At 44.9% G+C, this 20568-nt stretch overlaps 1 protein-coding gene across 2 annotated transcripts in view; it reads right to left on the bottom strand.

Annotated features, from left to right (window-relative positions):
- MASTL (microtubule associated serine/threonine kinase like) overlaps positions 1-20568 on the bottom strand; it is a 49615-nt gene that overhangs the window by 16239 nt on the left and 12808 nt on the right. For both annotated transcript variants that reach the window (XM_082257421.1, XM_082257422.1), the window contains exons 5-9: positions 19358-19464; positions 14931-15072; positions 12884-13056; positions 8023-9180; positions 4114-4240 (exon numbers count right to left, since the gene is read on the bottom strand). In XM_082257421.1, the coding sequence (XP_082113547.1) occupies positions 4114-4240; positions 8023-9180; positions 12884-13056; positions 14931-15072; positions 19358-19464 (1707 nt within the window). The remainder of the gene's footprint in view (positions 1-4113; positions 4241-8022; positions 9181-12883; positions 13057-14930; positions 15073-19357; positions 19465-20568) is intronic.

The following is a 20568-nucleotide window of genomic DNA, read 5'->3' on the forward strand; positions in this document are numbered from 1 at the left end:
AACGAGATTTGAAGATCCAGAGATTGAGGTCGCCCGTCCCACATGGACAGCGTGTGAAACTGGGCGAAGGGAATCGCCTCGAAGGCCGAGACCATCAATCCCAGACATCTCATGCACGTCCGCAGAGACGAGTGCGGAACGTCCCTGAGGGACCTGACTTCCTCCTGAAGAGTTCTGAGTTTGTCTTCCGGCAGGAAGACCTTCGCCTGCACCGAGTCCAGAATCATCCCCAGGTAGGGAAGACGAACCGACGGACTCAGTGTCGACCCAGTGCGAGACCCATCATAAGGCAGATTGGCTAAGGGCTTACGTGAAGATTGGTCCACCGACCAACATTTCAACCAAACCAGGCGGCGAGAGAACACCGCCACGCTGTGCACACGTGCAGCCAACGGGACTAGGTCCAAGTCCGCATCACACAGATACATGACACCCTGGTGGATTTGATCCACCATATCCAGGGTCGCCGGCAAGGCCGAATTGGCCACTAGGAAGCGCCTAAGCATCTGCGTCCAACTTGCGACAGCCTGGGCCGCCATGAGAGAGGCAAACAGAGCCTTAAGCATAGAACCCGTAACAGAATAAGTATGACGGGCAAGAGACTCCAATCTCCTATCCGTGGCATCACGGAACACAGGGGAATCCTCTGCAGGAATCGCAGTGGATTTGTTTAAAACCGCAATTGCGTGATCCACTGGGGGTGGCACACACCACCTTTCATCAGTGGAAGGCGAGAAAGGATAACGCAGCTTGAACCTACTTGGTACAGCAAAAGGTTTGCGTAGATTGCGCCATTGTTCCTTAACAGCGCGCTGAAAATCATCATTGCAGGGAAAAACCTGCGGCGTCCTGCGTTTCCTCTGCGTCCCATAAGCCGCCAAGGCAGCGGGGGAACACACTTCATCCTGCAAACGCAGCGTTTGTTTTATGGAAGCAATCAATTCATCCATGATTGCAAGCTCTTCAGGCGAGCCAGGGGGAGAATTATCAACCCCTTCAACTTCAGCCTCCACCTCGGACCCCACTAGATCCAGGGAGGAGCGGGACCCCGATAAGAAGGCCCCCGCCATAACAGCCCCATCACCTTCACCCTCAGAATCAGAGGAAAGAGAAACTCTGGGTCTTTTAGTAGATTGAGCAGCCACCAGCATCTGCACCTGAGCAGCAAGGCCAGCCACAATAGTGGCTAAATCCCCCCCTGGGGGGGAAACAGCGGTCCCCTGGCTTTCCACCAAGGCGGTAGGAAATTTGCCCTCCTGAGAATCCATTGCCCCAATTACAAATGCCGGATAATAAAGGGTTAACTGCCCCTTTAACAAGCGCGGCGAGCGCAGCCCACCGCACCACACACAAGCACAATGAGACCCCCACAGGGACAATAAAACTGACACAGGCAATGGATAAGAAGGATATAACCTGAGGAGACCCTCGCCGCTGCCTCGATCGGTGTATCCTGGAGAAGAGGAAGTGATGCGGCCAGGGTGCTCTATTAAAGCCTATGGGAGGCTACAAGAAAATGGCCGCCATGCATGTAGAACATGCGGCCGGAGCGAGTGTAGGCAAAATGGCGCCAAAACCGCCGCTCCACAGTACAGTAATGCACACGTCATCCATGTATAAAAAAACATGTTAGATCGCCGCAGCGATCGCTGTATAGTGCCCAAACATAACACAAAACATGCCCCACAGCACACAGCTTCTCACACTGACAAAGCTGACACACACAGTGTCACACAGCTCCCCCCCCCCCTTGCAGCCCACAGCATGCAGCCGAGTGATAGGGAGACAAACAGTGTAAACAGAGGCAGGTTACACAGTCCCAGACTGACACCCCCCCAGACAGACAGGTCCCCACATAGATACACTTACCTCACAATGGCGTGGGGGACCCGCACAAGCGAACAAGCCGCTGCACATGAGGCAGGGAGAGTCGCATACAAGACGCACAGAATGGGGGTTAAGAAACCGCACAGCGTCCAGTGAGGTAGCCACCTCACCAATCATCCCTGCCATGAACAGGGATGGGTCGTTCACTGTGCCAGGAGCGTTACCTGGCTGAACGCTCAATGGCAGGCTGGGAAGCCACTGACCCACGACCTGCGACCAGGGGGATCAGCCCGAGACCCAGCCCGCATGATCCTCTTCATCCGAAGAACTAACTAATGCTGACAAAAAGAACAGCTAAGTAAAGGTAGAGAGAAAACTCAAACAAAAAATCAAAAAAGAAGAAAGTCTGGGGCACAAAGCCCCAGCACAGAGAGAGCCAGCCACTCCTGACAAGCTAGACATTGAAACTGGGATATGGTTGCAGGAAGTAGGAGGGTATTGACTGAGGGGACCACCCCTTGAGGGTGGGATATGTTAAAAGCTTTAATGTTAACATATTCTGTTGCCTAGCTACTCCTTCGGAGCAAAGTCTAATACCCCCATATGTGACGAATATGAAGAGGCGGCGACTGTCGGAGGACGTAAGAGAAATTACATTTTTGTTTTTGGGTTGAATACTGCTTACAGGATCAATGAACAGAGTTGCATTTATTCTTTATGCTGGGACTTACAAGTACTTCGGTGATAAGGAAAATGAATAAAACAGCTGGGAATATGGATGCAGTGGAATACGGAATGATGGTTTAGCAATTGTTAAAATGTTATTAAACCCAAAATCAAACATTATATCAAAGCTTACCAATTCTTAGATGTGATTGTTGCATTAGTTTTCTTACTAGGCTTTCTTTAATTTATTTTCATCAGGTGATCCATCCAGTAAGTCTTTCAACAGAACAAGCTGCCCTGTAGTTGTAGCAGTTACAGGATTGGGACAAACCTATCACCACTGACAGGGGTGCTTACAATGATCAACTTAAATGTTAAACACAAAAAGAAAAAAGAAAAAAAAAAAAAGAAACTGTGTGCTTTAACTAATTGCAAGTGCGAGCTGGAGTTCAGCTTCAATTTGTTAGGCTCCATTCACACTATAGCGTTCTAAATCACCGCAATTCTGCCCGCAATTTAGAATTGTCACAAATCACAGGACGCCCTTGTGATCCCCATTATTTTCAATGGCATTCAAATCGCTGTACGATTTTGCCACATATTGCTCGACGAGTAAAATCGTGAAAACAGAATCGCGGGACGCCTGTCGCCCAAAAGAAGTTCCAGAACTTTTTGGGCGACAAGTGTCCCGCGATTCTGTTTGCACGATTTGTCAAGCGCAATTGTGGCAAAAATGCTCCACGATTTGAGTGCCATTGAAAATAATGGGGAATGTCATAGTGTGACCGGAGCCTAAGCCCGGTTCACATTAGTGCGATCACAGAGATTGCATGTAATTCAGAGCGCACTACTCCTAAATTAAATGCGATCTCATGTGCGGTGCAAATTTCAGCCATACACTTTGTATGGCTGAATTCGCACCGCATCCGCACTAAACTCGCACCTGACCTTTTTTTTTATCCGCAGCAGAATCGGATCGCATAGTGGTTCACACTAGTGAGATCCGATTCGGTGCGACCTTGCAGATTGCACTGCAATATGCGACTGGGGGGGTGTCGTTAACTTTTAATTGACACCCCCTGCGTATTGCATATGGCAGTGTGAACTGCCAGAGGTGCGGATGCAATGCGGGATCACGCTGCATATTCGCAGCGTTCCCGCATTGCACAAACGTGAACGGGGACTTAGTGTATTCAAATCTAACAATCCCCTCCCCCCCAGATTACCAATGCTGCTATCCAGAGGTGTCCCTGTGCTCCTTCATCCAGAGGCACTCTAATACACGTGGTGTGTTGCTGGCCAGATAATTAAGTGAAAATAGAAGAATAAAGCCAAAAAAAAAAACCACACACCAATGCAGCCACTACATCGACTGATTGGTAAGCTGCAATACATGACATATTTGGTTCTAGGTTTAATAGCACCTAAAAGATCATGCATTACAGGGCACACAGCTCTTTTTTTTTTTACTCATTATGAATATGGTGGCAAAAGTTTGAGCCCAAAATCAGAGATCTGCACGTTTTTTGTATCGCTCACATCAAACTCTAAAAAGAAAGTAAAAAAAAGGAGAGAAGAAGAGGAGAGAAGAGGAGAGGAGAGGAGAGGAGAGACACTCACCATGTGCTTTTCCCAGTAGTAACTCAGGAGCCAGATAGTCGGGTGTGCCCAGGATTTTCTCATTCTCAGCTGGTGCTGCGCCTCGACGCACGCTCTTTGGCGTTCGATACGGTGTCTCTGCTTGCCCCTGAAGAAAACATTGACGTTGAAATATCTGTTTTCTATCTCAGTTATGTTATCCACCAATTAGAACAGCAGAAGAATAGGTCCTTGTGGAAGGTAACTTCTGCAGAAGCATTTTTCATCAAATTCTTAACATGAATTGCCCAAGTTTTTAGCAAGTTCTCTATAGGAACATAAACTTCCCTTACAGCTGATAAACTGCCACTGGGAGTAAATAAGGAACACCACAATGTTCACTCTCCTGCGCTGTGCTAGAAGTCCCCATATGATATCAATAAAATCCCAATGTTGCTGTGCTAAAAAAATATGTAAATAAATTAAATACACCAAATAATAAAAGGAAGCAACCACACAAATCCGGAATAATACAGATTAAACAGGTATGTAGCAATAACTGTGGTGCTATATCCTAACAGAATGTCCCAAATAAATAAGCAAAGGCAGTCCTTCTAGTGTACACTCCACACTGAAGAAAGGTGAAAGAACCTCAGAGCCGGAGAACCGCCACCAAAACACTCCAATCTCACCACTGCTTACCAAATAGCGATGATCCCCATAACAGAGATGGCATAAGCCCAAAACATAGGATGGAACACGAACTCCCACTCACAGGTCCCGGACTGGCAGGCTCAGACAATGGTGTGATATGGAACAGAAAAGCAGGGACACTTTCATAGCGCAGACTGCTAAAATTTATTCCCACATAAAATAGGATAACACTTACAATGTTTTAAAAAGGTATTCACGCATCACAAATCGATAAAAAGGACCTCCTCTCTCGCTATATATAGCGCAAGCGCACCTCGGAGCCACACCCCTGGACGACGTCTTGATGACGAAACGCGTCGGGTGGCGCTCTTGGAGACGTGGCGGCCATCTTTTTGGTTGTCTAACACGGAACGCCGAGAGGAGGTCCTTTTTATCGATTTGTGATGCGTGAATACCTTTTAAAACATTGTAAGTGTTATCCTATTTTATGTGGAAATAAATTTTAGCAGTCTGCGCTTTGAAAGTGTCCCTGCTTTTCTGTTCCATATCACACCATTGTCTGAGCCTGCCAGTCCGGGACCTGTGAGTGGGAGTTTGTGTTCCATCCTATGTTTTGGGCTTATGCGATCTCTGTTATGGGGATCATCGCTATTTGGTAAGCAGTGGTGAGATTGGAGTGTTTTGGTGGCGGTTCTCCGGCTCTGAGGTTCTTTCACCTTTCTTCAGTGTGGAGTGTACACTATAACGACTGCCTTTGCTCATTTATTTGGGACATTCTGTTAGGATATAGCGCCACAGTTATTGCTACATACCCATATGATATCAGACTCCTATTTTGACATAATATACAGTATGTGGATAATGCACACCTCATTGCCTTCAAAAAGACTGGAGATGTCGAGTTAGCTGAAAGCATAGAACACAGGTAGCGCCTCGGCCTAGCGCATTATCCGAATACAAGTTTTTTAATAAATAAAAAGAGGTGAATTTACTCACAAACCAGTGCTTGCATCATAGCTTGAACAGAACATCTGTTTAAGTCCATATGCGTAAATCCACAACACTTGTAGATGCATCGGCTAATAGGTTTCAAGGTTTCCATCTTTGGATCCTCATCTGGATGACTTTTCATTTAGCTAAGGAACTCTTATAGTCCAAGTCTTTGCTTCTCTGTTTATTGCTGCCACTGCTTAGAGCTTCCTCTTGTTCTTAAAGCATGGACTTGGACTAAAAGAGTTCCTTACCTAAAGGAGAGAGAGGAGAGAAAAAAAAAAAAAAAGTCATCCAGGTAGAGCTCTGAAGAAGGAAACCTTAAAACACATTAGCCGATGCAACTACAAATTGTGGAGTTACACATATGGACCTAAAGGGATTGTAAAGGCAGAAGGATTTTTTTTATCTTAATGCAAAAAAAAAAAAAAAAAAAAAAAAAAAAAAAAAGCCGCCCCCTTCAGCCCCCCACTTAATTAGCCTGTCTTTATTCAGCGATGCTGCAGGAGTATTTAAGCTGCCTGGGACTCCCCTCATTGGCTAAGACCGCAGCGTGGCACAATTGGCTCTTGCTGCAGTCAATCAAAAGCATTGAGCCAATCAGGAGAGAGGGGGGGCGGAGGGTAGCTCCATGTCTGAATGGACACAGGGAGCTGTGACTTGGCTCGGGCTCCCCCATAGGAAGCTGCTTGCTGTGGGGGCACTCAACAGAAGGGAGAGGCCAGGAGAGCCGAAGAGGGACCCGAGGAGGAGGATCCGAGCTGCTCTGTGCAAAACCATTACACAGAGCAGGCAAGTACAACAGGTTTATTTTTTAAGAAAAAAATAATAAGACAAGACTTAACAATAACTTTAGGCAGATGATGTCATGTTCAAGCTATGATACAAGCACTGGTTTGTGAAATAGCCGACGCCCTCTTGCTACTAGTCCACTTATCACATAAAACTGACATGGCCTGGGTGTGTCCGGGGGCTACAGTTCTTGGATGTTCCTTTCCAAAGCCAAGATCTGCTTATTAGTGCACTCCAGTTTTAGGGACATGCGACAACTAAGAAAAAATGTTTGGATTGAGATCCACTTTGTTGGTGGCTTATGAATCTATTCAGATGTGTCTGTGTTCAGAACAGTTGTCCCAACTTAAATGGAAATCTGTACTGCAATTTACGACCACCTGAAAATTACCAGCTTCTTGCTGGTCTCTGTTCTCAGCACTTTCTAAAATCTTCAATGTTCAAGAACAGGAATGTCAAAAATCCTGATCTGCACACTTGTTCCAACTAAATGAGTCTAAATATTAAAGATTATTTTCAGTCAGCTGATACAAATCCCCCTTTTAATAATTTCTAGCTGAGCCCTTTTGAAAAAAAAAAAATAAAAAAGGAAAAAGATAAGAGGATTTTAAGTTTCTCTGCGGGTCTACAAATTGGGTACAACTAGTCTGATGGATTTTGCATGCGATTATCGCTAGCAGCTAATGGCAATAGTCACTGTCTTCTCCCCACCGAATACAAATCGGCAGGAGGGATTCCCCTGTGAACACTGAGCCCGTGGTTGCACAAAAGAAATTAGCTTCATGTATAAGCTGCCTAAATTTTTTAGTGAAAAGGGTATAAAGCAGATATTTTTGCAGGACAAAAATGTGCATTTAGAAATTATTTTTCCACAGAAGCCTGCAAAGCATTGCTTTCTATGATCAGTGGCTCGAGGTGCATGGTCAGGCTCCTGCACATTCTTCCTCCAGTCCTCTGGCCATAACTCTAAGGCTTTCAGTTGGAGAGCTCAGGGAATTGTCAATGGACTAGCAGTGCGCCAATTACTGCACTCATATTCCATTGAGAAGTATGTCCATCTGCCAGGGTAGCAGACTTACAGTTCAGTCATTTACAGAGGTCTGTGAATGAATGAATGACAGTGGTTAATAACTTTCAGAGGTTTTCTTTTACTTTGGGAGGGGTCTGCAACATAAGCAGACGTTCTTTAAGGCATACGTGTGCCCTCAATAGCCAAAGTTGGAATTCAATGAGCTGCATAACTGCAGACTCTTAGAGTTTCAAAGAAAACAGACTGCTGCTAGGAGGTTATGGTGCTTTTATCTTTTAACGCTTTTACCTGGTAAAGATTTTATGAAGCGCTGCCAGGCACAGGGGAAAAAAAAGTCAAGAACCAAATACCGACACTAAAATGGAAGGCTATGTCCCTCGGTTTAAGTAAATTGGCACATGTCCTACTTGGCTGCAGACTACTTTAATAAATACCATATACTGAATATTCCAATATATATTTTATCACAGTTATGTATTTTTTACCTGGAAACTCTTGGGCATCCTGTCCTTTTGCGCTGGAGTAACAGCCAGTGGGTAGGATCCTGTACAGCCCAGAGAAAAATGTATTGAGCCAACACTCAACCTGGAAGGTTCTGATATGTGTGAAGCATTAATAGAGCTGTTGTAGCTTCTAAAAGCTACCACAGCTCGCTTTTTAGAATTCGGTACTACCCTGGTGGTGGCTGGAGATGCCCAGGCCTCATTGGTAATGTCAGCTAGAACACGCCCCCTGAATTCATTCTCTTTTTGGTCAAGTTTTGTTGTTTCGGCTATACTGGCATCTTCTGGAGAGGAGACCTCACCAACATCAATTTGAGACCCAACAGATAGTTCTTTCATGCTTTTATCCATATCAGAAAGCTCTTTTTCCATAGATGAATTAGACCCTCTGTTTGGACTTGGGCTCCAGGCCCCAATGTTGTCATCTTTAGCACCAGGACTCTCCTCTGCCTGCTCACAGTTCTCATCTAGTTCACACAGCAAATTCTTGGCTACTGGGTTCACAGAGCACAGCTTCTCCGAAATCGGCAGAGGAGGTACAAACTCATTTTCAAGATTCTTGCCATTTGCAACATCTTTTCGGAGGTCACTAAGAAAGAGAGCATTAATTTCCTTGGTTAAACCTGTGCTGGGGTTAACCTGAAGGTCTGATATTTTAAATGCACGTTTATATTGGGAATTATTTTTCTTTTCCATTCCCTCTTGCTCAGGGCTGGTCTCAATCTGTGAAAAACTCCTTTTAATTCCAGGTCTTTCCACATTTTCGTCCTTAATGTCCTTCAAAGGATCCAGCGAGGAACTAGCAAGCCATGGAGGAAATTCTGGAGATCTTGGCAAATGTTTGAGTCCTTGCTCAATTGCACCAAAGTTCTCCTTTTCTTCTTGTGTGCCAAGATCATAGAGACATTTTCGGATAAGACCTTTGGCGTTTATACTACCATTAGGCGTTTCCTCAAGTTCACTGGTGTCATCTGGATTGTCACATTTCTTGTATGTTCTGCGACGAACGATGGGGGAAATTGCATATTCCAAATCTTTTATACTTTTGGCAACTTTCCCCACATGGATCTTGCCCAGTGATTTCTCGGACATACTTTTCTTCAAACGGCTGGAACTGATGTACGGTGGCCTATCTGGAACCTAAAGAATAGAAAAAAAAAAACCCCACACTCTAATGAATTTGGGACACATTTTTATTCCTGTTGTTGCAAATCAACAGCTGAAAGGGGACTTTCATCGAACTAGGTATCATTAAAACATGTGGCCTAAATACTGATTGGCTGATCCATGAACTCTATAGTAATCCTTTCATGGCCAGGCATTACGGAGGGCTATAGTAGATGCCCAGACAAACATAAGGGCATTGGTATGCATCAGTCAATGGACTGACTACCATGTCTACCTATAGAAAATGATTTGTTTGTAAAGGGCAAATAATACCCTGCTGATTTGTTCTTTATTATAGGCTGATAAATGGACAAAAACATTATTCCTTTACACTGAACAGGTTTTAGATTAAAGTATAACTAAAAGGCAACATTTCTTTAGCGTTGGTCTGTTGGATCAAGTGGAGAGGGATTAGAATGCTTGCCATTTTTATTGCGGTCTGTGCTCCCATTAAAAAGGAGAAATGCAGCCAAAGCTCCTTTGTCTGTACTTCTCCTAAAGATCAGGTCTGAAGTCTGCTGATGTCACAGAGTCGGTCCAGGCTCAGGCATCATCATGACCACAGAGTCAAGATCCACCCACATGCCTGGACGGACACCCGGCTCAGTCTCTAAGCAGGCCGCTGAGAGCCTGGGCTGGCCACTCCCCAGACAGATGCAGCCACTTGGGCAAATAGGATTCTAAAACCCATACATCTCTTAAGATTATTCACTCTATTCGGTGTACTATTATCACTAATAAGTAAAAGAAATTCCCAAATTTTGAATTTTGGGTTGTCCTCAGAAAAGTAATAGAGGGGAAATCTTCCAATGTGGACACCATTTCTGGTGACCTGGGGGTCCCCCAAACAAATTCCCCTAATCTACAGGGATTTCCCCTCACTTCCTGTTTTGGCTATGGCACAGGACGTGAAGCAGAATCCCTGCAAATGGGACACAGATGCTAAAAAAAAAAAAAAAAAAAAAAGACAGGGGTCATACCCTTACTCTAGGGGGCGGGGGTAGAGAGGGAAGGTTTTGCCTAGAGTTGGACAATTTTTTTTCCACTGACTGCTGCATGCTTCTAGTTTTCAAATGGAGTGTAGAATAAGGTTCAGAGACAGGGCATCAAAAACCCTAATCTATATACTGCAAGAGAGAACCAGTTAACCTCTATATAAGGCATGTCCAACCTGCGGCCCGGGGGCCGCATGCGGCCCAGAACCACAGGCAATGCGGCCCACTGCCCCTTGACAATTTTTTTTGTTGCTGGGGAGGAAAGAAGTCGGGGGCACGGCCACAGCAGCTTCCAACTAACGGTAGGCAAAGGCTGCCTCAGAAGGGGGGGGGGGGGGGGGTGGAGGAGGCGAGCATGTGCAGTGTTTCTGACTCCTACCACCATTACCACTTCGAATCATTAAAGTGGTCATGGTGGTTAGATTTTTCCTTTTATTATCTCTCAGAAGAAGTAAACCTCTGTATACTGATTCCATTTCATTTGATCATCCTCTAGTTGTGCTAAATTAGTGGGGGGGGGGGGGGGGGGGGCGCAGCGGCACGGGAAGGGCGCGGCAGCATTTTATTACTTATACACCTTAACTATAGTATATATTTTATATGCGGCCTGAGAAAATTTCTCTACACTCAGTGTGGCCCAGAGAAGCCAAAAGGTTGGACACCCATGGTCTATATTCAAGGTACACAGACAAGAGGATTTCATGCATTTTATAATGCACGTCTTCTCTGCTATCTGAAAGCCTACTGACAGAAATATGTTGACTATCATTTCTGGACTTTTCTGTCAGGGTAATCACCTGGCTTCAAAATACCTGAAGGATAAGTTAATCTTTGGGGACATGTTACATGTTCCACCCGCCCATTTTTAGGGTGGAACATCCACTGCTGCAGCCGTAGCCTCCATCCCCCACATGGCCACATCATTCATTCACAGAGTTCTGTGAATGAACAACACGAACTACAAAGTACTGACATTCTTTGGGGCTGTCGGCTTGTAGTTCTCAATGAACTACCACGGTGCTGTTCAGCGCTGTGGTAGTTCATGGATTCTTCCTATCAGTATTTAACTGGCGATACGATGTTACGGGGCAGACAGTTCACACTGACAGTCTGCAGGTGACCTGCATGGCATCAGCGATCTGCTGATCGCTGGTGCAATGCTTTCCAGGCTCAAAAAAAATAAAATAAAATATGCGTTTTTTATATACTTTTCTGAGACTATTATGTATACATGTTTTATTGGCAAGCGCTGTATTATTAGAATTGCATTTTTTGAGGTGTAATAGCCTTGGGTGGACAGCAGTTGCAGAAATTTTGGAATCACACATACATAGCACAAGTATTTATATGTTTTTGGTTATGACAATTTGGTTGAGAGTACAAGCAACTGTGAAAGCTATTCACAGCAAGTAAAAAATATATACGATAAGCGCTATATAGGTTCTGGCTGATGAGTAATGACAGGGGTAAGTTAGAAATTAAAATGAGTGGTACACGATGGCAACGTGTATATATGCTCACTGCATAGTCTTAAAAAGTTCAAGAAAGTTCCATAAGTTATTGTGAGGGGTGGAATGAATGGCAATAGATGGGCAGCCAGCTCACCAGAGCAGGAAGGGCTCTGTGGGAGAGAAGCAGATAAAGCAGCGCCGATCGAAGTGCAGTATTTATAATAGCAAATATAGACTTAATTAAATGCACTCACAGACAGGCAAGGTGGAAGGGGCATGTAGTTGGCCACATCGTGCGTGTCTGTCCTGATGGAGGTCTGGGGTCCTGGGCATGTCACGTTTCTGGCAGGGTCGGTGGGATCCAGAGCTTCGGGTCAGTGGGCGGAGGAGAGCGCCAGGCGTCACCAGGGGAAGGAAAATCCAGCGCGGGGCATGTTTCCAGGCCTGGTGTCAGTGGCACGCGTTCGGCGCATGCGTGCTCCATCAGGCCTCCCAAGCGGCCATCCCGACTCCGATTAAGTTGCGGCGGCAGGGCCGGCAGATAACAGGTACCAGCACCCAGGCAACGTGACATGCAGGGGACCCCAGACCTCCATCAGGACAGACCTGCACAATGTGGCCAAATATATGCCCCTTCCACCTTGCCTGTCTGTGAGTGCATTTAATAAAGTGTATTATTGCAATTATAAATACTTCACTTAGATTGGCGCTGCTTTTTGGGTCAGCTATTCACAGCATGCCTTAAATGCAACCATTTTGGGAAATAATTGTAAAGCAGATCAGAATCCTTTTGATTTTGACTAAGAACATTTTCACCAAATACTGAAAATATTTATTGATCTAGCAAGAAATGCGGTGTCCTTGTCACTGCCCAGGAGCTAAACTAGAAGTATTATCTTCCTTTTGTAAACTACTACTCTCTACAAGTTCTATATAGTGGGTTTGAACAAAGGCAGACATGTTTGAAATCCAGCCTGGGTAGTAACTATAGCTCTATCCATACAGTGAAGAAAGCATTGTCATCTGGGTACAAAAACAAAGATAACAGAATTACTAGGGGAATATAAAGGGGAGAAAAGACAAAGGAAAAAGGACTATAGACATGATATGGAATATAGGACTAGTATAACAAATAAAAATGTTGTTTTTGGTTTCGATAGGCTTTCAACCAATGCTGGATAAATATCCCATACAGCCTATTTTCTAATAATGTAATTCAACAGTACTGACCTGGTTGGCATTTTCCCATTTTGGACTGCTGCAGTAATCAGACTCAATGCTGGACAGACCTATACGGGACTGGCTGCTGGTACTGGAGGTGCCCAGCTGTGCTCTAGACTTCAAGAGGTTTGGAGTGAGGCACTTCACTGGCATACTAGGGCTGGACATAATGATTTCGGAATCTGTGCAAAAATTCAAAGGATGCCGTATAACTGCAAAGTGTTTAAAGAAAAAAAAAAAAAAAAAAAAAAAAAAAAAGAAGAGCATGCAAAACTAAAAACACAATGTGTTGCATCTTTCACAGACATTTTTGGTAAGTAAACACTTGAGTGATATGGCAAGATAGTGCCTTTCCTGCCACAAGGCATTGACAATCTCATTCTTTGAAAGGCGGCCTCGTTTAAAAAAAAGGTGCACTTAAAGTGGAACTCCTCTCTCTCAATCAACATGGTTATTTATTTTTAATCCTCATGCTGCTAGTGATATTAAACAGATAGGAGAGAAATATATATATTATATATATATATATATATATATATATAAAATCATATTTACTGGTTTTAAACTTTTTTCCCTACAATTCTTCAGGTACTTCCTGGTTTCTTGCCTAGGCAAAATATGTCATACATCCTAAGATAAGCAAACTCTCCTGCAAGCATGCCTGAGCTAAGGGCAGATAGATTTCAGGAAGTAAATGCTACATGAATCATTTGCCTTTACTCAGAATGGTTACAGCTTGAAATGCTAAGGGGTGTTTTTCAAAGTGATTTTTCAACAAAATAAAGCATGGAGCCATGGATGGATGGGAGAGTTTGCTTTGAATATTAAAAATGCAATAAATCTGTTTTTTTGGTTTGTGGTGCTCAGATGTGGTGAAGATCTGCTTTAAGCTGGTTAATATGGAAAAACGTTAATGTCCATATTCTGGGCACAAGTGCATTTTTTTAACACATAATCTCATTTACACAGGCATACATAAGGCCCATACACACGTACCGATTGTCGGCCGTAAATATTCGGCCTCCGACTGATTGGCCGATTGTAGGCTTGTTAGTATGATGCTTCCGACAGCGCATTTTCGGCCGAACAGAATCTGTCGTGCAGACTTTAAAATATTTGTTGGCCGTCACCAGAACGGCCGATTGTTCGCCAGTCAGTACAGATTTCAGCCGACATACAGCAGATTAGCAAGACTGGGCATGCTCAGAAAAGAAAAAAAAGACAAGGAAAGTTAACCATCACATGGCATCACTTCTGCAGTCGGCCGACAAAATTCGTGTGCAGTCTTTTGCAGTTTTCAACAGACACGACAGCCCTGGACAAAAGATGGCCGATCGTTCGGTCCGACGATCGCTACGTGTGTACGGGGCTTTACACTTACATCTGTGGGAAGGGCTGTCTTTGCTTGCATAGAATGTACAGGTGTTCCATGCAAGTAGTTCCATTCATGTCTATAGGGATGCAGTGGCTGCAAGGACAGTCGGTGGTTCCAGTGGCTGCAAGGACAGTCGGTGGTTCCAGTTTTACAGCTGTGCAGGTGAGGGTGTGTGTCCCCCAAATGCAGGCGTTCAGGGAAACGCAGCTTTGTGGCTGTCAAATTGGGACCACCAGCTGCAGTCGTGCAGCCGCTACCTCCCAATAGCCATGAATGGGACTGCCTGCATGCACATGCATGATCACCTGCGCATCCCAAATACAGACCTTCCCATGGATGTATGTGTAAGTACTGTACACCTGTGTGAACGAGGTCTAAACGTGTTTAAGAATGCACATCTGAACAGATTATGAACATTAAAAGGTTTTACAGATTCTTAAGCAGCAAAAGATTTAAAACTAGTCCTCTTGCTAAATGATTAACAGGATAAAGTATAGATGTTAAAAATTAGGTAAACTGATTCAGCACTTTTAGACTTTCCTGAATATGTTGGTTTCTCTGATCCACAGAGAGGAAAAGGTAATACACAGAAGGTAGACAGCCCACAAAATTATCAACAAGGCTGTACTGATTTAGCTGCAAACGCAAACCTGACCTCGGCTCTGAAGTAAGGACACTCACGTGAGATATGTAGATGGCGGCTGGCTTTAGCTGAATTTTCCTTCTTCATTACAATTGGTGTGGAATTTCCTAGTGAGGTTTCATTAAAAACTGGTGTCATGGAGGAAAAAGATGTCTGCATCTTACTTCTAACAGGAGAGCTCTGTTAACCAAACAAAAATATATTGTATGCATTAAATGTATAGTTTTATTAGTAAAATAACAAACCCGTTATATTTAGAGTGGCCCCGAACCCCCTCTTCTGGAGCCCCCACCAGCACTCTTGGCTCCTCTTCTGTTTGTGCCCCCATAGCAGGCCATTAGCTATGGGAGGGGGGGGGGGGGCACACCTGCGGTCTTAAACCTGAGCCAGGCTGTGTGCTTCTTTTGACATCCACAGCATCGGCCAGCCCCTCCCCCACTCTCTGCTCACAGGATTTGACTGACATCAGCAGGAGCCAATGGCTCTCACTGTTTCCTCTGCAAAGAGAGTGGAGAGAGTAGCCGCAGAAAGGCACAGTGCTAGATCGTAATAGGGCTCAGGCAAATATGAGGGGTGGAGGGGCTGATACAAATACTGGGACATTTTTTTTTTTTTTTTTTTAACTTCTTGCAGGGAATAGGTATAGGTAAAGTCCTGACTTTAGAACCACTTTGTCTCTTTTTTTCCTACTGTAGCTGCGGACAACAGGTAATTAGCAATGCCTGGAGCCCAGTGCCATCCTCCCACACCTGGTTCTGCTTACCGTCACTGTCACAGTTCCCCGCCATTTTGGATATAAAAGAGACAGCTGTGTCCCAAAGCAGTGTTAAACATAAAGGGTGGAAAAAAAAAAAAAAAGCAGAAAAAAAAATTCCGAAGGCTAACCATAGCCAACCAGGTAACATGGAGCTCAACCATAAACAACTGGAGCTCACCTGAAAAAAAACAATACACCCTCAAAGAGGATCAGGTCCTTTAAACAGCAGCAAGCAAAACCTTGCTGCCAAAAGAAGTATCCGCAGATGCCAACAGATCCACTTTATGTAAAAAAAGTGTCCACCAAGGACAGGTGGCCGCCTTGCAAACCTGCGTCACTGACGCTTGATGACAGAAAGCCCAGCAGACACTAAGCGCCCTAGTAGAGAGCTCCTTGACAGGGAAAGGAGGAACCTGACCTCTGATGCAATAGGCCTGAACCACTGTCTGTCAGATCTATCTGGAAATCATTGCAGAAGAAGCGGACAACCCTATGTGAGGTCCGTCCGTGAGCACAAATAGAGTCTGACTTCCTAAAAAAAGAAGACTCTGTAGCTGCCAGGTACACACCAATTGCCCGGACCACATCCAAGGCATGCAAGGTAATCTCCTTCGGAAGTTCAGCCTGGGACACAGGGAAGGGAACACCATGTCTTCATTCAAATGACACTCAAGACACCTTAGGAAGGAATGACTGATAGGGGCAAAGCACCACCTTAGCCTTGTGAATCACCAATAAGGAGAGCAACAGGATAATGCCACCAGTTCTGACACCCTGAGTGCAGAGGTGATAGCCACCAAAAAAGGCCAACTTCTTGGGCAGCGCAAGCAGGGAAACCTCCCAAATATTTTCAAAGGGATGCTTCTGTAAAGCTGAAAGCACCACATTAAGATCCCAGGGTGGCAATGGAGCCCGCACCGAAGGAACCAAGTGTTGGACACCCTGAAGAATAGTATGCACTAGGGAGGCCAAAGGTCATTGGGAAAAAAAAAAAAACACAAAAACCGATACCTAGCCCTTGATGGTACTCCAGGCCAATTCCTGATCAGCGACTATAAAGCAGGATGGAAGATCAGTCCTTGGGACCGTCGAACCTCCCTGAGAGCAAGACCGGCGAGGTCAGTCTGGACAGAATGCCTTCTGCTTTAATTATGCACAGGAGTCATGGCAGACATTTGAGACGCTGGAACAAATCTGTCAGCCCACCTTAGAATGCCAGCTACTTACCGAGCCGCCAGGACACTACTTGTGCCCCCTTGGAGATTGACAGAGCGTGGATGCGGCATTGTCCAAATAATTTGTAAAAGACACCCCTGAAGACCAATTGTCCAATGAGCCAGACAAAAGCTGATCACTCGCAGTCATTTGATTGCTCAGTTCTTGGCCTTAAGCCCCGTACACACGCATAGATTGTTGGCCAACGTCCGATCGGCCGATTGTAGGCTTGTTAGTATGAAGCTTCCGACAACCAACTGCGACTTTTCGGCCGAAAAAAATCTGGTGTGCATGCTATAAAATTTTTGTTGGCCAACAACAGAACGGCCGATTGTTCCTCAGTCAGTACAGATTTCGGCAGACAAAAATCAGATGAGCAAGACTGGGCATGCTCAGAGAAGAAAAAACCCACGGAAAGTCAACCATCACATGACATCACTTCTGAAGTTGGTTTTTGTTGGCCAACAAAAGTCCAGTGCAAGTCTAGAGCACATTTCAACCAACACTGGACAAAAGACGGCCGATCGGTCGGCCAACAATCTGTGCGTGTGTACGAGGCTTTAGAGTTGGCATGGGACAGCATCACACCATAGCAGGGAGGATTTACATTTGTTTTTTTAATTCCCATTTTAGAAAAAAGAAGTCTGCCTTCCATTTGCATTAATGTGTTGCATTTACCCAAGGACAAGGTTTCTGTAGCCATTTGATACAGTGCATCCAGAAAGTATTCACAGCGCTTCATTTTTTCCACATTTTGTTACAGCCTTATTCCAAAGTGGATTCAATTCATTGTTTTTCCTAAAATTCTACAAACAATACTACATAATGACAACGTGAAAGAAGTTTGTTTGAAGTCTTTGCAAAATTGTTTTTTTTTTTTTTTATAGAAACACATGTACATAAGTATTCACAGCCCATGCCATGACACTCAAAATTGAGTTCAGGAGCATCCTGTTTCCACTGATGATCCTTGAGATGTTTCTACAACTTAATTGGAGTCCACCTTTGGTAAATTCAGTTGATTGGACAGGATGTGGAAAGACACACACGTGTCTATATAAAGGTCCCACAGTTAACAGTGCATATCAGAGCACAAACCAAGCCATGAAGTCCAAGGAGTTGTCTGTAGACCTCAGACACAGGATTTATGGGGGCACAGATCTGGAGCATTGAAGTTCCCATGAGAACAGTGGCCTCCATGGCCCATTAATAGAAGTTTGGAACCACCGGGACTCTTCCAAGAGTCGGCCGCCCGGCCAAACTGAGCAATCAAGGGAAAAGGGCCTTAGTCAGGGAGGTAACCAGGAACCTGATGGTCACTATGACAGAGCTCCAGCGTTTTTCAGTGGAGAGAAGAGAACCACCATCTCTGCAGCATTCCACCAATCAAGCCTGTATGGTAGAGTGGCCAGACGGAAGCCACTTCTCAGTAAAAAGGCACATGACAGCCCACCCGGAGTTTTCCAAAAGTCACCTGAAGGACTCTCAGACCATGAGGAACAAAATTCTCTGGTCTGATGAAACAAAGATTGAACTCTTTGGCCTCAATGGCAAGCGTCATGTCTGGAGGGAACCAGGCACCGCTTATCACCTGGCCAATACCATCCTGACAGTGAAGCATGGTGGTGGCAGCATCATGCCGTGGGGATGTTTTTCGGTGACAGGGTCTGGGAGACTAGTCCGGATCAAGGGAAAGATGAATACAGCAATGTACAGAGAAATCAGTGATGAAAACCTGCTCCAGAGTGCTCTGGACCTCAGACTGGGGCCAAGGCTCATCTTCCAACAGGACAATGACCCTAAGCACACAACCAAGATAAGAAAGGAATGGCTAAGGGGACAACTCTGTAAATATCCTTGAGTGGCCCAACCAGAGAACAGACTTGATCTCGATTGAACATCTCTGAAGAGGTCTGAAAATGGCTGTGCACTGACGCTCCCCATCCAACCTGATGGAGCTTGAGAGGTCCTACAAAGAAGAATAGAAAAAAACTGCCCAAAAATAGGTGCCAAGCTTGTAGCATCAGACTCAAAATGACTTGAGGCTGTAATTGGTGCCAAAAGGTGCTTCAACAAAGTATTGAGCAAAGACTGAATAGATAGATTAGTGTTAGATCATGGAGGTCTATAGATGCAGAGATTTTAGTTTTAGGGTGGACTAACACTTTAACATGTATCAAGTTACCTAGGGCAGCAAGGAAAGCTACGAAGCAGAATAGGTGTACAGTTGTGTTACCAGCCAAGTTATCCTATGTGGCAGAGGTGTGTGTGAAACCGTTGGTAAGCGCAGCGCGATACCAGCTGAGGAGAGCTACAAAAAGTTGCCCACTGATAAAACATTCTAAATATAAAAAGTCTAGCTATATTTAGCAATTGGGCTGGAGTTTCACTTTGTATTAACAGCTTAAATAGTAAAATTGTACAAAGAAATCATCCAACAAGCTGTGATACTATCAAAAAACATTTGCTATCATACAAAAAAAATATACTTACAAATCCCAAGGAACTAATGAGAGAGAGGACTTGTCCTGGGGTGCGGAAATAGTCTTGCTTGGGTTTCGCCATCGAAGGAGTTGTTAAAATATCAAACATGTTGATCTCTTAAAATAGAAATGAAAAAGAACCATAAAAATGTTAAACAAAAAACAACAAACAGGAAAACTAAAAAAACAAAACTATAAGACTAAGAGCCGGTTCACACTATTACGACTTGCCAGGCAACTTAGTCAGCCTGGCAAGTCGCGCACCGTCGGGTCCATTGAGTAGTACAGGACCGGTTCTAATAGAAGCGACACAAGTCGCTCCGACTTAGAAAAAGGGTCCTGTACTACTTCGGGGCGACCTGGAGGCGACTTGCATAGACATTCATTTTATGAAGTCCGTGCAAGTCGCGCCGAAGTCACGGTACACGCGACTTCACAGGTCGTCCCCGAAAATCGGAGCGACCTAATGTGAACAGGGGCTTAAAGTGATTATAAAGTTTTTTTTTTTTTTTTTAAATAAACATGTTATACTTACCTGCTCTGTGCACTTGGCTTTGCACAGAGCAGCCCAGATCCTCCTATTCTTGAGTCCCTCTTTTCTGTCGAGTGCCCCCAAATCAAGCAGCTTGCTATGGGGGCACCCGAGCTGAGCTGCTGCTCTGTGTCCATTCAGACACAGAACTGCCGTTTGGCCCCACCCCCTCTCTCCCGATTGGCTCACTGACTTTGACAGCCACAGGAGCCAATGGCGCAGCGGCTGTTTCTCAACCAATCAGGAGTGAGAGTCCCGGACGGCTAAGGGAATCGTGCACATCGCTGGAGGAAGATCCTGATCAGGTGAGCAATAGGGGGCCTGCTACACACAGAAGGCTTTTTATCTTAATGCATAGAACGCATTAGGATCAAAAACCTTCTGTCTTTACAACTCCTTTAAAACAGAGCTCCACCCCACTTGTGTGCCTCCTCCCCCCTCTGGTGCTACATTTCGCACCTTGGGGTTAGGGGAAGTGGGTACCTGGTTTTACAGGTTCCTGCTTCCACTTCCTGCGGAGTCTCAGCAAACTCAGCCGGAAGTTCAGCCAATGCCATAGCCGGTGTACTGCCGAAAACTCCAACTCGCCAAAATCTCCAACCACGTCACTTCCGATGAGTCTACAGCAGGAATAATTGGAGATTGATGATTTGCTGTTTTCACAGACCACTGGCAGCCTGTACACTAGG

This window comes from Pelophylax lessonae (genome assembly GCF_965119305.1).
Source record: "Pelophylax lessonae genome assembly, chromosome: 5".
Classification (NCBI taxonomy): domain Eukaryota; kingdom Metazoa; phylum Chordata; class Amphibia; order Anura; family Ranidae; genus Pelophylax; species Pelophylax lessonae.